The sequence below is a fragment of the Neoarius graeffei genome, chromosome 7, assembly GCF_027579695.1.
Source record: "Neoarius graeffei isolate fNeoGra1 chromosome 7, fNeoGra1.pri, whole genome shotgun sequence".
Classification (NCBI taxonomy): Eukaryota; Metazoa; Chordata; class Actinopteri; order Siluriformes; family Ariidae; genus Neoarius; species Neoarius graeffei.
The window spans coordinates 52617615-52633168 of NC_083575.1; the positions used below are offsets into that span (position 1 = coordinate 52617615).

The 15554-nt window shown below is 39.8% G+C and overlaps 1 protein-coding gene across 1 annotated transcript; it reads right to left on the reverse strand.

Annotated features, from left to right (window-relative positions):
- Positions 1 to 1214: 1214 nt before the first annotated feature.
- On the reverse strand, positions 1215 to 14482 carry cxcl12a (chemokine (C-X-C motif) ligand 12a (stromal cell-derived factor 1)). Its single transcript, XM_060925936.1, has 4 exons — positions 14360 to 14482; positions 11973 to 12090; positions 10126 to 10209; positions 1215 to 4563 (listed from the first exon to the last, which is right to left on the reverse strand). The coding sequence occupies exons 1-4, from the start codon at positions 14424 to 14426 to the stop codon at positions 4533 to 4535; spliced, it is 300 nt and encodes a 99-aa protein (XP_060781919.1). The 5' UTR covers positions 14427 to 14482; the 3' UTR covers positions 1215 to 4532.
- Between the last annotated feature and the right edge of the window lie 1072 nt (positions 14483 to 15554).

The following is a 15554-nucleotide window of genomic DNA, read 5'->3' on the forward strand; positions in this document are numbered from 1 at the left end:
TAACTTGCACCAAAAATGCACTGATCCCAAAACATGTAGAAAGCATACATTAATGATGACTACATTATATGTATAGTTAATACAAAGAGTATATTCCTGACTTAATGCATAGTTTTCCCTGAAGGTCTCTGGATCCACCATGGATCTGACCAAGATAAAGCAGTTAAAGCATGAGCGAATTAGTAAAATTACTGTATTTTTCTCTGTTCGCAGCTTTTCTTTGTACATAACACCAAAATAGGCGACATGGTGGTGCAATGAATAGTACTGTTGCCTCAAGGCAAGAAGGTTCTTGTTTCAAACTTTGTGGTCAATTGGGGCTCTTCTGTGTGAACTTTGCATGTTCTCCCTGTGTGTGTGTGGGTTTCCTCCAGGTGCTCTGGTTTCCTCCCACAGTCCAAAAACATGCAGATTAGGTCAAATAGCTACTTTAAATTGCCCATAGGTATGAAGGTGGGTGTGAATGGTTGTTTATCTCTGTGTTCGCCCTGCGATAGACTTGCCCAGAGTGTACCCTGCCTCTTGCCCAAAGTTAGCTGGGATTGGCTCCAGCTCCCCCCAACCCTGATGGATAAGCCACATAGATGATGGATGGATGGATGGATGGATGGATGAAGGGGACTGTTGGATGGATATATTACACTCAAATATGTCAACAAGATCATAAAACATAACAGCCTCAGACAAGCAAACAATTTTATGCTTTTTATGAACAAAAGGCATGATACTTTCAATTGTATTTACTTTTTTACTCACCATTTGTTTACATGCCAATACGGACAATATTATAGTCTTTATAGTCTTGTAGTGTCAGACTACACCACAGAATTAACCTTATCCAAAACATTTGAAACTATTATACAGATGTGTTCATGGGAATGTGGCATGAAGGGTACCAAACAATGGCTAAAAATGATAAAGCTGTCCTAAGTGTAATGAGTGAGGCTGATCCTGAATAGAAAGTTGCACTTTTCCCTATTCTTTACCTTCTGTTAGGATTAAGACTCTAGAACACATGATGTCCTGAGGTTGAGTCCCCACATTAAAAGTAGTATTAGAATGTAGTGATATAGTATAATGTAGTTCATGGTGAGGTATAAACTGTGTCTGATTAAAACTTGCTTGTTGGCTGTTGGATAATTCTCTGACCTCTGATTATGTGGAGCTGTCTGACAAGTCTATTGCTATACATTAAATGAATATTTCAGATAGAATTCATAAATCCAATATGATTTATTTTGAAATAACCAGTTTATAAATGAAATTAAACATGGATACAAATACAAAATATGTCATAGAATAAGCTGCCATCTATAAATGAATGTCCTTCACATTGTTTGGGAACATGTACAAATACATATTATCAATTGCCTCAATCACATTAATGATTGTTGATGCTGGTAGCACCTTGTTTTTTGACAGATAAACACACTAATCTCATCTGTTTACACCCTGCCGAAAGTGCCATGGGCTAGGATTAGTGTTTATTCCTTTATCACAAAAAAGACATCTAAAAAAAATGAAAATTATTGCTGCATTTTCCTTATCATTATCATTTTAAGACACTCTCCGTAACCTTTTCTCTTCTCTCACTGTTAGTTGGGTAAGCATTTTTGTGGAGCAAGTTAAATGACCCCTGTAATGGGATGGGATTTACTGACTTCTTCCTTTACACATCCTGTACATAACCACTCAGTGTTGCCTTGTTCAAGTTAAATTGGCCCTGAATTCAATGTTGCATAGTTCACACTGTTCACTGACACTATAAAAGTTTATTGTTAATGCCCACTCAGTGAGTTAATCAGCAAGTTATCAAGCTCATTGGTTTGATTTTCATGTATCGGCGTACAGGTAAGTATTTTCTCAGTACATATGTCGCCAGTGAAGAAGATCTCAGGGGTACAAATTGGTAATTAATCATGAGGGTCTGTTCGATTTTTTTTTTTCCCACATCATTGTATGAAATGGAGTGTAACTGGTGGCCTAACCCCCACAACATTGCCTACAGCCTTCCTCTCTAAAGTTGATTGGGCATTATGTTTCTTGGCCTGCGCGCCTGCAGGCTGCCAGTCTGAAAGAGGCCTGGCTGCTTTAATGACTGCTTTAAATTGCTTGACAGGATCAAGTTGGCAGTCATGCTACAGACAAATTTCATACACTAATTTCCTTGAGAGGTGTCTGGCAGACAGAAATATATGCTAGTTTTATACTAGTGTACTGAATGTTTCTATAATAGCTGGCCTAGCTATACACACTGCTGTGACAGTGAAACAATATTGTTCTATTTTAAATAGCTGTGTAAAATTTATCATTTTAAGGGCTTGTTTCCCAAAAGGAAAAGGAAATTTTGTCAATTCTAATTTCTTCTTAACCACAGAAAAGTGAACTATTTGCTGTAGATGGTATTCCTCATACTAGATGAGCTCCCTTTTTACAACAGGACACAGTAAATAAAGTGCATTATTATACCACTAATGATAGGTATTATGTATTTTAATCCAGTAATTTTAAATGTCTCCCTCTATCGCTTAAAAAAATTCATCTCGCTGTTTTGTGCATATCAGCATTCTAAGCTAGTTAGCATTATTTCTATGGAAACTTGTTTCCCTGACATATGAGGAAAATATTATATCGATTTATCTTGAGTTAATATTACACAATTGCAACTTCTTATCTTGCAGTCGAGAGATATCATGCAATTGAAACTTTTTATCCTGCAACTGAGTTTATATCGCACAACTGAGATATTTTATCCTACAGTGGCAGGTTGCGGTTTGACTTCATGCTTCCACTTATTAGGCTATTGCCCTACGCTTAAGCAAGGCACAAGCCCTGCAGGAACGCTCTTCTGTTCAGCCAAAAACATTCTGCTGGAGGGGTGAGAGATAAAAAGTCACAGCTGTAATTTTTGTATTATCATAAAACTATGAGATAAAAATCATTATATTAACTCACAATTGTGAGAATTACTTTGTGGAAGCTGAATCAAAATTGCTTGCAGTTTTGAAGTTTTAAAAAAGTAACTGCAGTTACGTTCTCGCAACTGCAACTTTTCTTTCTCACAATTGCATGATACTAGCTCACAACTGTGAGATATGCAGCAGAAATGCTGCAATTCCAAGATAAATCTACACACTATTTTCTTAGACATGGTGGGGGAAAAAATCTTGTATTGACTGGTTATGTTTAAATCTCATCTCATTATCTCTAGCTGCTTTATCCTGTTCTACAGGGTCGCAGGCAAGCTGGAGCCTATCCCAGCTGACTACGGGCGAAAGGCGGGGTACATCCTGGACAAGTTGCCAGGTCATCACAGGGCTGACACATAGACACAGACAACCATTCACACTCACATTCACACCTACGGTCAATTTAGAGTCACCAGTTAACCTAACCTGCATGTCTTTGGACTGTGGGGGAAACCGGAGCACCCGGAGGAAACCCACGCGGACACAGGGAGAACATGTAAACTCCGCACAGAAAAGCCCTCGTCGGCCACGGGACTCGAACCCGGACCTTCTTGCTGTGAGGTGACAGCGCTAACCACTACACCACCCGTTATGTTTAAATATTGTGTGTAATTTTATGTACACTTATAAAATAATTTGGGCTAATTCTAAATAATTTGGGTTAATTCAGAATGATTCTGCTCGTAAGTTTTGTGCCTTCAACACACTGGCTGCTCAGTTAAGTTAGTTTGTGACTCCAGATATTTCTTTGCTTACACAATGATTGAAATTAGAAAAAAAAATCATTCCTTCTCATTTTTTTTCCTCACAAACTACTTCTTGGGGAGTATGTTCCCTAAAGGAATTCAGCTTATTTAAGTTAATCTAAGGTCAAGGGTTTTTTTTTTTTTAATTTACTCTTGGATAAAATAACACCCTGTTTGTCAGAGAACAAAAAGACAAGCAACAGTTCACTTTTCATGTATATGTACGTATAATATTACATTCACATGCAATATGCAGTGTTACAAGTTTTTAAGATATGGGTTAATTAAGTATGATTATTAAGCGGGTGGAGAAAGTCAACTCCCTTCCTATTTGTTCTCGTGTCAGGTATGCTGCTATTGAGGCTCAGCTCTGCACCAGTGTGTGATTCCCACTTTACTTTTCCTCTTGTATGATGCCATGTCAGAACACTGTGAGTTTGCAGAGTTTGGGATGTTTGCTCCAAATTCATCAGTACTACATTCAGTGCTACCTAACGCTGTAACAGACAGGCAAGGAGCAAACACAACTCCAAAAATATCTCTTTACTGTTTAAAGGTGATATAGAAAAACATTGTATATACATATCATACGTATAAAAAACACTCATAATACATACATATATAATTGTACATTGTGCTAAAACATGAGGTGCCTAGAGCAGCGGCAGAGGTGGTGATGATGGTGTGGCGAATCATTGAGAAGAAAGCAAAGTTTGCAGGTTAAGTGCTGGTTCAGCAAGCATGCCAGAGCAGTATATGGTACAGGTACATATCTGTGGTGGTGGCTCATAAATGGGCTTGCCATCCAGCTGCTTCCTTAGTTGTGCGACTCTTGTTTGGTCTTCATTCTGAGAAAAAAAAAAGACAAAGTAAAAATGTAGTTAGTATGACAGCATGTACATACATTTTTGCATTGCACTCTACCAAAATTATGAAGACTTAAGTCAGCACTTTAGGTAGTGAGCAGCACCATGATATTAATAGCCATGTGCTAATATTGAGTGCTAAAGCAGCGTGACATTGAAGAGAAACAGGACCATTTCACAGTCTGCCAAACTCTGAACAAGGAAAGCACTTAGAACTCAGAGCCAGTGATGTCAGCCATACTGTGGAGCAGACATATCAGTGGGTTTTACAAGCTTTACTTTTAACTACATAGTTTGTAAAAGGTCTGGCCTTTCCCCATGAGACCCTATCATGCCTGATAGTGATTTAACTATTACACCATTCACCCACAATTCAGTAGCAAGATCAATAGCAAATATACTAAATCTGAAAACTATAATATAAATGTGACACATTTCACATATCTCATATATCAGAAGTGTGCCAACTTCACTTTCTTTTATTTAAGGCAGATGTACAACTTCCCCTCGCTTTGACTGAACACTGTTCCTGATTGCACAGGATGAGTGCATCAGCATCTAATGGATATTCAGAGGCTCTTGTGTCCATTGTCCACTGAAAACTATGACTGTACCGTTTGTTGCGCAGATTCGATTGTTCACACCTTTTATACAGTGCTTACTTACTTTTGAAATCTGTGCGTGATCTGTGGCTGTAGTAGTGCACGCTTTCTTTTACCTAAAAGGATTGCTGACAGTGTAGAAGAAAATTGGGTCTGACAGTGTAGTGTGTACTCAGTGTTAAGAATATTTAGTGCTGTGTAGTAATGTACCGTAAATGAGGCCTCCTGGGACACACGGTTCAAACGTGCGCCTTTTTAACTTTCCTGATGCCTTAATTTAGCTTCTTCAGGTGTTTATCACACAAACCATATTGATGAAAAACATTAGTTCTGATATCATTTCACTAATACCATTTTACTTAAATATTTATATAAAACTGCAGCACAAGACTATACATGTGACATTTTTTCTATATAACAGTATGTCATAATAAGCTAAATATCAAGTCTATGTGGTTTAAAGTAAGTATATACTAATTTCAGCATGCAGTTATCTTGATGCTAATTGGTGGTTTAGAATGTCATCCACTCCGGGTGCTCCGGTTTCCCCCACAGTCCAAAGACATGCAGGTTAGGTAAACTGGTGACTCTAAATTGACCGTAGGTGTGAATGTGAGTGTGAATGGTTGTCTGTGTCTATGTGTCAGCCCTGTGATGACCTGGCGACTTGTCCAGGGTGTACCCCGCCTTTCGCCCGTAGTCAGCTGGGATAGGCTCCAGCTTGCCTGCGACCCTGTAGAAGGATAAAGCAGCTAGAGATAATGAGGTGAGATGAGAATGTCATCCAACTGCTAAGCCTAATCTTTCAATGCTTGCTTGCTATGGCAAGGCAAGGCAAGTTTATTTATATAGCGCATTTCATACACAGTGGCAGTTCAATGTGCTTTACAGAGGTAAAGGCAAAACAGTGAACAATAGAAAATAAAATTGCATAAAATAAAGGGGGAAGAAGAGAGAAAAAAAATAAGAATTAAACAATAGTAGAAATAAAATAATAAAATGAAGTAAAAGTTCAGTAAAAAACAGCAGAATAAAACAGAATAAAAGTTAAGTAAAGTTTAAAACATGCAAAGACTGTAAAAGTTAAGTAAAGTTTAAAACATGTAAAGATGATAATATTTATCAGTTAGCAGAAAGCATCTGAAAACAGCTTGGTCTTTAATCTAGATTTGAAGCTGCCAACAGCAGGAGCATTTTTGATGTCCTCTGGGAGTTGGTTCCATAGCTGTACTGCATAGTAGCTAAAAGCTGCTTCACCACACTTTGTTTTAACAACTGGTTTTACCAGTAAATTTTGCTGCTGCGATCTGGTAGATCTGATTGGGTTAGGCCGCTGCAACATATCAGAGAGGTAATTGGGCCCTGTACCATTTAGAGATTTGTACACCAGCAGCAATGCTTTAAAGTCAATTCTGTAGCTTACTGGAAGCCAGTGAAGGGACCTTAGAATTGGAGTAATGTGCTCTGCTCTTTTTGTTCGTGTGAGAACCCTAGCCGCTGCATTTTGAATCACCTGAAGTCGTTTGATGGTCTTTTTTGGCAGGCCTGTGAAAAGGCCATTGCAGTAGTCAACCCTACTAGAGATGAAGGCATGTATAAGTTTCTCCAGATCATCTCATCTCATTATCTCTAGCCGCTTTATCCTTCTACAGGGTCGCAGGCAAGCTGGAGCCTATCCCAGCTGACTACGGGCGAAAGGCGGGGTACACCCTGGACAAGTCACCAGGTCATCACAGGGCTGACACATAGACACAGACAACCATTCACACTCACACCTACGGTCAATTTAGAGTCACCAGTTAACCTAACCTGCATGTCTTTGGACTGTGGGGGAAACCGGAGCACCCGGAGGAAACCCACGCGGACATGGGGAGAACATGCAAACTCCGCACAGAAAGGCCCTCGCCGGCCACGGGGATTGAACCCGGACCTTCTTGCTGTGAGATGACAGCGCTAACCACTACACCACCGTGCCGCCGACATAAGTCCTCGTAGTTTGGAAATGTTTTTTAGGTGATAAAATGCCGATTTAGTGATTGCTTTCATGTGACCAGGGGTGCAGATCCGATGTCAGGATTGGGGGGGACACAAAACTGACTTTTTTTTTTGCCCGTATGCAACTCGTACCATGCAACCATAAATCACAACTTCGTAGAGGCTCGCCACATCATTCAAAAAGTACTGCACAGGGAATCATTTGTCTGAAAATACATTTGTTTGTACAATTTTGAATAATTTAGGGGATTTTTATTGGGGGGGACAATTCATGTTTTTCAGAAATTGGGGGGGGTCATGTCCCCCCCCGTCCCCCCCGGGATCTGCACCCATGCATGTGACTGTCAAAGTTTAGCTCGCTGTCAATGAAAACACCAAGATTTTTAACCATATCTTTTGTTTTAATCCCCTTTGTGTCAAGAATAGTGGTAATCCTGAGTCTTTCATCTTTTTTCCCAAATAGAATTACTTCTGTTTTATCTGTGTTCAGCTGAAGAAAATTTTGTGACATCCAGTTGTTGATTTGGTTGATACACTGGTAGAGACATTCAAGGGGAGGCATAATCATTAGGTGATAGAGCAAAATAAATTTGGGTGTCATCTGGATAGCAGTAGTGATACAAAATTGAGTTGTTCTTGATAATTTGTCCAAGTGGGAGCATATAAAGGTTGAATAGTAATGGTCCAAGGATCGACCCCTGGGGGACACCACAGGTCAAGGACATTGATGTTGAGGTACAATTTCCCATGATAACAAAGAAGCTTCTATCTTTTAAGTATGATTTTAACCAATTGATAACTTTACCAGTCAACCCAACCCAGTGTTCAAGTCGATATAGCAGTATGTTGTGATCAACAGTATCAAAAGCTGCACTGAGGTCCAGTTGAATAGTACTTAATACTGTACAAAATACTTAATACTGCCTTCTTGATATCAAACAGCTGTTTTGATAACTTTCAGTCAGGATTTCGTGCCAATCACAGCACTGAAACAGCGCTGATTAAAGTTATAAATGACATACGTCTTAATACTGATGCAGGCAAAACATCCAGGACCGATGTTTTGCCTGCATCAGTATTAAGACGTATGTCATTTATAACTTTAATCAGCGCTGTTTCAGTGCTGTGATTGGCACGAAATCCTGACTGAAAGTTATCAAAACAGCTGTTTGATATCAAGAAGGCAGTTAATTGATTGAAGACAATTTTTTCAAGGATTTTCTTGATGAATGGTAGATTTGATATTGGCCTGTAGTTGTTCAATACTGAAGCATCCAGATTATTCTTTTTAAGTAGGGGCTTTACAATGGCTTTTTTTCAGGGACACAGGAAAAATGCTAGTCTCTAGGGATGTATTTATCATCTGAAGCATATCTGTAATTATGAGGTGACTTAAAGTTGGTGGGCAGAATGTCCAATTCAGATGTTGAGGAACTGAGATTTTGTACAGTTTTTTCAAGAGTCTCGTAATCAATCAAACAAAATTCTGACATTGTGTTGAAATTGTCTGTGTCACTGGTGATTGCAGCTTTTCAGTTATTTGCAACTGAGATATATTATGAGCAATATTCTGCCGTATTTTATCAATTTTACCTTTGAAGAAGGATGCAAACTCATTGCATTTATTAACTGAGAGAAGTTCAGGTGCTAATTGTGGTGGGGGATTAGTTAGCTTCTCTACTGTTGAAAATAGCACACGGGCATTGTTCATATTCCTGTTGATGATGTTGGAGAAGAAAGAATGTTTTGCTTTACCAATTTCATAATTATATTTACAAAGCATCTCTTTATGGATTTGATAATGGATGTGAAGTTTAGATTTGCGCCATTTTCTTTCAGTCTTCCTACATTCTCTCTTTAGCAATTTAACAGCTGGGTATTGCTTCCATGGTGCTTTCTGCTTGTCATTGACTCGTTTGATTTTGAATGGAGCAATATCATCCATAATTTGGGTCATATTTAAATTAAAAATTTCCAGTAAGTCATCTACAGAGTCTGACATTTTAGTTGAGATCTGTGAGAGAGCTTGCTCAAAGAGAACACGTGTTGTCGTTTATGACTCTCCTACCCATAGTCGTTGAGCTGTTCTGAATGTGAGGGGACATAGAAACATCAGAGAAAACACAGAAATGATCAGATAAGGCCAGGTCAACAACAGTAGTAGAAACAGTAAGACCTTTTGCGATAACGAGGTCAAGGGTATGACCACAAGAGTGGGTCGGCCCCTGTACATATTGTACTAGGTTGAAGTTGTCAATAAGTGCAAGTAGTTCTCTGGCATAAGTGTTTTCAGGATTATCTACATGCAAGTTAAGATCCCCAGATATAATACGACAGTCAAACTCTAAGCAAATGACTGACAACACTTCACCAAACTCTTCCAGAAAAACTTTGGCTGAATGTCTCGGAGGCTCATATTGTAGTTCCCAGACAACCTATTAAAGCTAAATTTGGACACCAAACATGTCTTGTCTGATCAACAATATCTGTGGTAAGTGAAAACTCATATAAATTTGGATTTTCCTTGAACCAGACGATGGCATGAGAGCATGGTTTGCATTAGGACTGTAGACAGGGGCTGGTAAGCATTAAAATTATGTTCAGCAACCAAAGGTATACATATTTCACAGCTGCTTTTGAAGTATGAAGCCAGGGTTCATGACTAAAAAGCACATGGGCAAGGACGTTTGTGGAAATATGAGAAACAGGAAAGCAGAAATGCCACTGTATCTTCAGTTACCTGTTTTAATGGGAATACTATGCATACCTTATATTTAGGAAAAAACTGAGGGTGTGTTTATAGATCTGGTTGATCACATGTGGATCATGTCTGGTAAGTCTGATTAGCAATACGTTAAAAGGCGTGAAAACAGGGAAGTATTTCAATTTATGTTTCTCACACTATATTTCTCCCATTCTCTGCTCACGGAAAAGGTTTCCTGCTTACCTTTCAAGGGCTTTCTCCAGGTACTGTTTTATCCATTTTGTCTCAGGATTGAGGCACACCACTTGATTGCTCCTCAGTTTGGCACTGTGGAGGGAAAACGAGCAGAAAATAATTAAATTATACTCACACAATAATGCATATTCATCCGTACCACTCATCCATGTAATTATTACATGTCTTTTAAAGCATTAAAGCACTTGGCCCATTGTAAAGAAGGCTTGAATGCAACACAATAGATATGCCATAGTCTGCACTAGCTATACAATAGCACACATGAACAAGGGCTGGAGCAGCTGAAAAGCTCACTGACGCTCACTGAAGCAGTTACTTTTCTCTTCTAGTAAGTGATATACCGTGGCAGGCGTTTATTGTCTGTTATTGTTTTTCTTCGTCTCCTTTCCAAATCCACTTTCCCATCTTGGCAGGTTGTCTTACAGATTGTTATTATACTTCAAGCCTTCAGCAAGGACTGCTAAAAGCTTTATCAGATTCATATGTGTTCTAGTAAGCAAGAACAAGGTTACGGATGCAAGCAAACTACCGATATGGAACCAAGTTGGATATAATGGATGCTCATGACCAATAAGATGATTAGACATCCATCTCCAACCAAATTAACCACTGGGATTTCTCAAGATATATAGGATATGCAAGATATAAGGTTAATATCTTATTATACATAGTTATAAACAATAATCAAGCATCACATTTAAGCACATTATTTAAGTCTAAAACCTAAAAAAACCTGCCTCTCGTAATCATATATTTTCTATCAGTTTTTACTGATAAGTTACTGAATAATATGGTGTAAAATGAATAACCAATAAATCACTTCGCACTGTGTCATACTGATGTATCATCATGCTGTGCACTCAACAAAACTGTAGATGTCTTTGCTGATATTTTCTAACATCATGGAAGTGCCTGTCCATCTATATTTTGCTCGCAGGAGTTATGAGTGTCAGGTCCCTGGACAGCAGGGAGTGATTACTTCACAGCAAGTGAAGGCCAACAAAAACTGCGGCATATAACATTACCAGTTTCACTCATCGGGACAGTTTTATGGTATAGCGGATCCCTGAGCTTTGAGTACTGCTTCTGATCTGATCTCTGGGGATTTTGCAATAAACCCTGTGTCAGTTACATTGGTCTGTATGCCTGCCCATGTATGCCATGTGTGCAGTGTTTGTTTTTTTGTTTTGTTTTTTTTAAACCTCCTTGTATTGCTGACTTGGTTTAAACACTACAGAGTTTTTGGGTTGTTTGTTTGTTATGCTGTGAATCGGAGAAATGTCCTAATATATTACAGTTGCATGTTACAGTGTTGCCTATTTTTCTGGTAACTATGAACAACCTTCAAAGAATGTGGTTAATTCCTGTATGTTTTATTTGAGCACTGGGTATGGTGAGTTTTAGGTGACTGGTTGCCAATTACTGGATTTTTTAAGTTTTTCCTGTCAACTTAGATTTTGGAAATGATTATGGAAGACTTTCATCAGCATGTAAGGCTATGACATGTCAGAAGGATTTTCAGGCACAATGGATGAGAAAGTCCTTCAAGTGGAACCCTGTGACATCTTCCTGTATGAAACAAAACTACATCGAAGTCTAGAAGCCCGCCCCCCTCCTGTAGCATTTCCTCTGCATGTGTGTAATTGTGAGAGCGTGACCCACAGCATTATGGCAGACAGGGGAGGCCTATTCCGTCTCCATTCACTGCTCCTTCAGCAGCAGGAGATTGATGGTGTGAAATGATGGGTCGAGGGGTTCCGTAAGACACCCCCCAAGAAGCAATGCTGCATTGGGATCAGTGGGTGTGTGAGAAAGATACTGCAGTTCATACTCACATGACTTGGAAAGGACAGTTGGGTGTGTGGATGAACTTCAGCTCACGGATGCTCCTCTGTGGGACCATGACGAGGCTAGAACGGCACCAACACCTCTCAACCAGGCTGATAGGCTTGGCTGTATAAGGTTAAGTAGAAAAATAAAGACACGTTTAAAAACCCACCTTTAAGCTCACTGTGTATACAACAAACCAAGGCTAAAAACAGAAAACAGAGGTTGAACAGAACCAATATTTCAACATTTTTGTGCGCCAGCTGCACCAAAACATTCCCAAGGCAGTTAAGTCCATTCCTGATTCCTTAGATTGTGAAACATATGTGAAATGCTGCCACTTTGAATTCATATGATATGAAGTAATTGAAACATAATTAAAAACAAAAAAAATAATTAAACAAATTAAAAACACAAATAAATTGCAATATTCTGATGCTAGAAGGGCTAGTTGGTGAACAACACTGTTTCTTTATTCTTAGGTAACCTAACATTTGTCGCAGAAGAATGCTACAAAATGTTTATAGGCCATCCGTCTATAAATTTAGCACAAGTGACATTACATAAGCCACCTCTTAGTTACTGATATTCAGCTCAAGTGAAAGCTGCTGCACCGCAAGACATCTGAAAGAGTGATAACACAAACTATAAGACTATAATTACCGGTAACTATCGATAACTGTTAAATATTTCAAAAGAGCTTTTCTTTCTGAAAATGATACTAATAATAATACAAATGATGAGCCCACATTTTCTCATTTTTCCCCGCAGACATGTTTGGAGGCCTGCAACACTATTTACTGAGCTTTACAGGGATATTTTGGGTTTTTGCTTTTAAGTGTGATCCAAAACAGATGTGCTTGATCACAGAAACTGATAATGATGTTTAAAAATGTTCATTGCAGCCAGCTAGTTAGGTTGAATACTAATTAAAAATATAATATTTGACCTTTCCAGCAAGATTATCATTATCAACTTCCATAATGGAAGGTCGACTAAGATCTCTTAAATTCCTGTAAAGGCCTTCACATTGCTTGTTCAAAGTTCTTCACTGCTGTGAGACATTAATATAAAGAAAACATCTTATCTTAATGTTATAAGAAGCAATTTCGTTTGGAGGTAAATAAGAAAATGCTGGCAAGCAGCTTTTTAATGGTGTTTGTTAGTGCAGGAGCTCGGACTTTGGATTTGATCTGTGTGTTAATTGTCCCATCCACATGTTGGGAAGATGTGTGATTGGACAATGAAACAGGAAACAAATCAGTGACCGATTAAAAGAATTACAATACAACGATTTCCCACAGTGGAGTAGGTTAGAAAAGGTCATTAATTATTAACGCCAGCTTTGCAAGGTGTTGATTCAGCGCAGGCTTTTGGCTCACATTCATGCTGATTGGACTGGAGGAAAGGAAAAAAAAACCTTCTTGAATTCCAAGAAGAAATGTGGTGCTCCAGCTGCAAACGTGCACGCGCATAATAAACAATGCGCATAGTTGGTACGCAAACTAGTAATTGGCTTGCTTTAATGGCGCACATGGCGCAGTGGAAACAGGGACGGTGGAGATCCTATTGCGCACGGATATATATCATCCACATCCAAACTCCTAGAACAGTATGACCCCTTAGGGTTGGATGAACTCTTGTAGTGTTAGTTTATCCCTGTACAAAACCTCTAAGTATGCAGTTAACACAGATATTTTGTGTCTTTGCTGCATGCGTAAGCACTGCTGAAAGGCGCACATCGCCAAAACGGAGGTGAGAAATACCTGCACTGTTATCGAGCTCTGACCATTCTGGATCGCTTTAACATATGCAAACACTTTGTCTTTGCCAGGTAATCTATCAGCATTGTTATGCTAAAGAGACATGGATAAAGTCTGCGCTTTTGTTGCACTGAAGTGCGGATTGGCGCAATCTTTCACTTTCTCCCTCTCTGCTGTTTTTGTCCTGGCCCCTCTTTTATGTGTAATGAAAGTAAAACAAAAACTGATAACGTTAAACACATTAATCAGCCTCGTGCTGCATGTCAGGACGTGCTTCAGTGCGCTGGATGAGCTATAAAAATGATGCGGGATGATTAATGGAGAAAGCTGTACTGAGCATGCATGGAAACTGAAAACTGGACAAGATGGAATCAGTGTTGTCATGTTTGCATTTATAATAATAATATTCCCTAAAAAGAAATGGCAGAAACTAATAGGCTATTTAAACCTTTTCAAAATGGGCTTTTATGCACCACGATCATAGACATCAACAGCCACTAAATTACATTCAAGAATATGAACATCAAGCAAAAATCATAATTAGACTGATTGTATTTTCACTAAAATGTTTGATGGGAAAGTATCCTTTTGCACATGCATTCCTGTAAATAGCCAAAGCATGAGTGACTTACCTTCTGATTCAGATCCGTAGGTATTTACTATTACCAGAACAGCCAGTAAGATCATTCTGACATCCATGATGCGCGTGGAGAAGAGGACCGTACTGCAGAACCCCGTACTGAGGAGCACAGTAAGCGCGCGCATGTTAAACTCACAGCCCTGTTACACCTCTCTCCCGCCCCCCTTAGTGGGCGTTCCCTGTTATTAAACCGCCTCCTGGCGTCCCACACACTATTAAACACTTTTTGGGCTTTGCTTGTTGTTGTTGGCTTTGCTTACTTATTCTGAAGCATGATGCTATATTTTCTTCTCATTTTAGTCTCAGTGCCCACCACTGACTGTAAACCAGCTCACAGTTCTGTCATTGCATGTTTTTAGTATTATTATCCATCCATCCATCCATCCATCCATCCATCCATTATCTGTAGCTGCTGATCCTGTCCTACAGGGTCGCAGGTAAGCTGGAGCCCATCCCAGCTGACTACGGGCGAAAGGCGGGGTACACCCTGGACAAGTCGCCAGGTCATCACAGGGCTGACACACAGACACAGACAACCATTCACACTCACATTCACACCTACGGTCAATTTAGAGTCATCAGTTAACCTAACCTGCATGTCTTTGGACTGTGGGGGAAACCGGAGCACCCGGAGGAAACCCACGCGGACACGGGGAGAACATGCAAACTCCGCACAGAAAGGCCCTCGCCGGCCACGGGGCTCGAACCTGGACCTTCTTGCTGTGAGGCGACAGTGCTAACCACTACACCACCGTGCCGCCCTATTATTATTATTATTATTATTCTCATCTCATCTCATCTCATTATCTCTAGCCGCTTTATCCTGTCCTACAGGGTCACAGGTAAGCTGGAGCCCATCCCAGCTGACTACGGGCGAAAGGCGGGGTACACCCTGGACAAGTCGCCAGGTCATCACAGGGCTGGCACATAGACACAGACAACCATTCACACTCACATTCACACCTACGGTTAATTTAGAGTCACCAGTTAACCTAACCTGCAGGTCTTTGGACTGTGGGGGAAACCGGAGCACCCGGAGGAAACCCACGCGGACACGGGGAGAACATGCAAACTCCGCACAGAAAGGCCCTCGCCGGCCACGGGGCTCGAACCTGGACCCTCTTGCTGTGAGGCGACAGTGCTAACCACTACACCACCGTGCCGCCCTATTATTATGATTATTATTA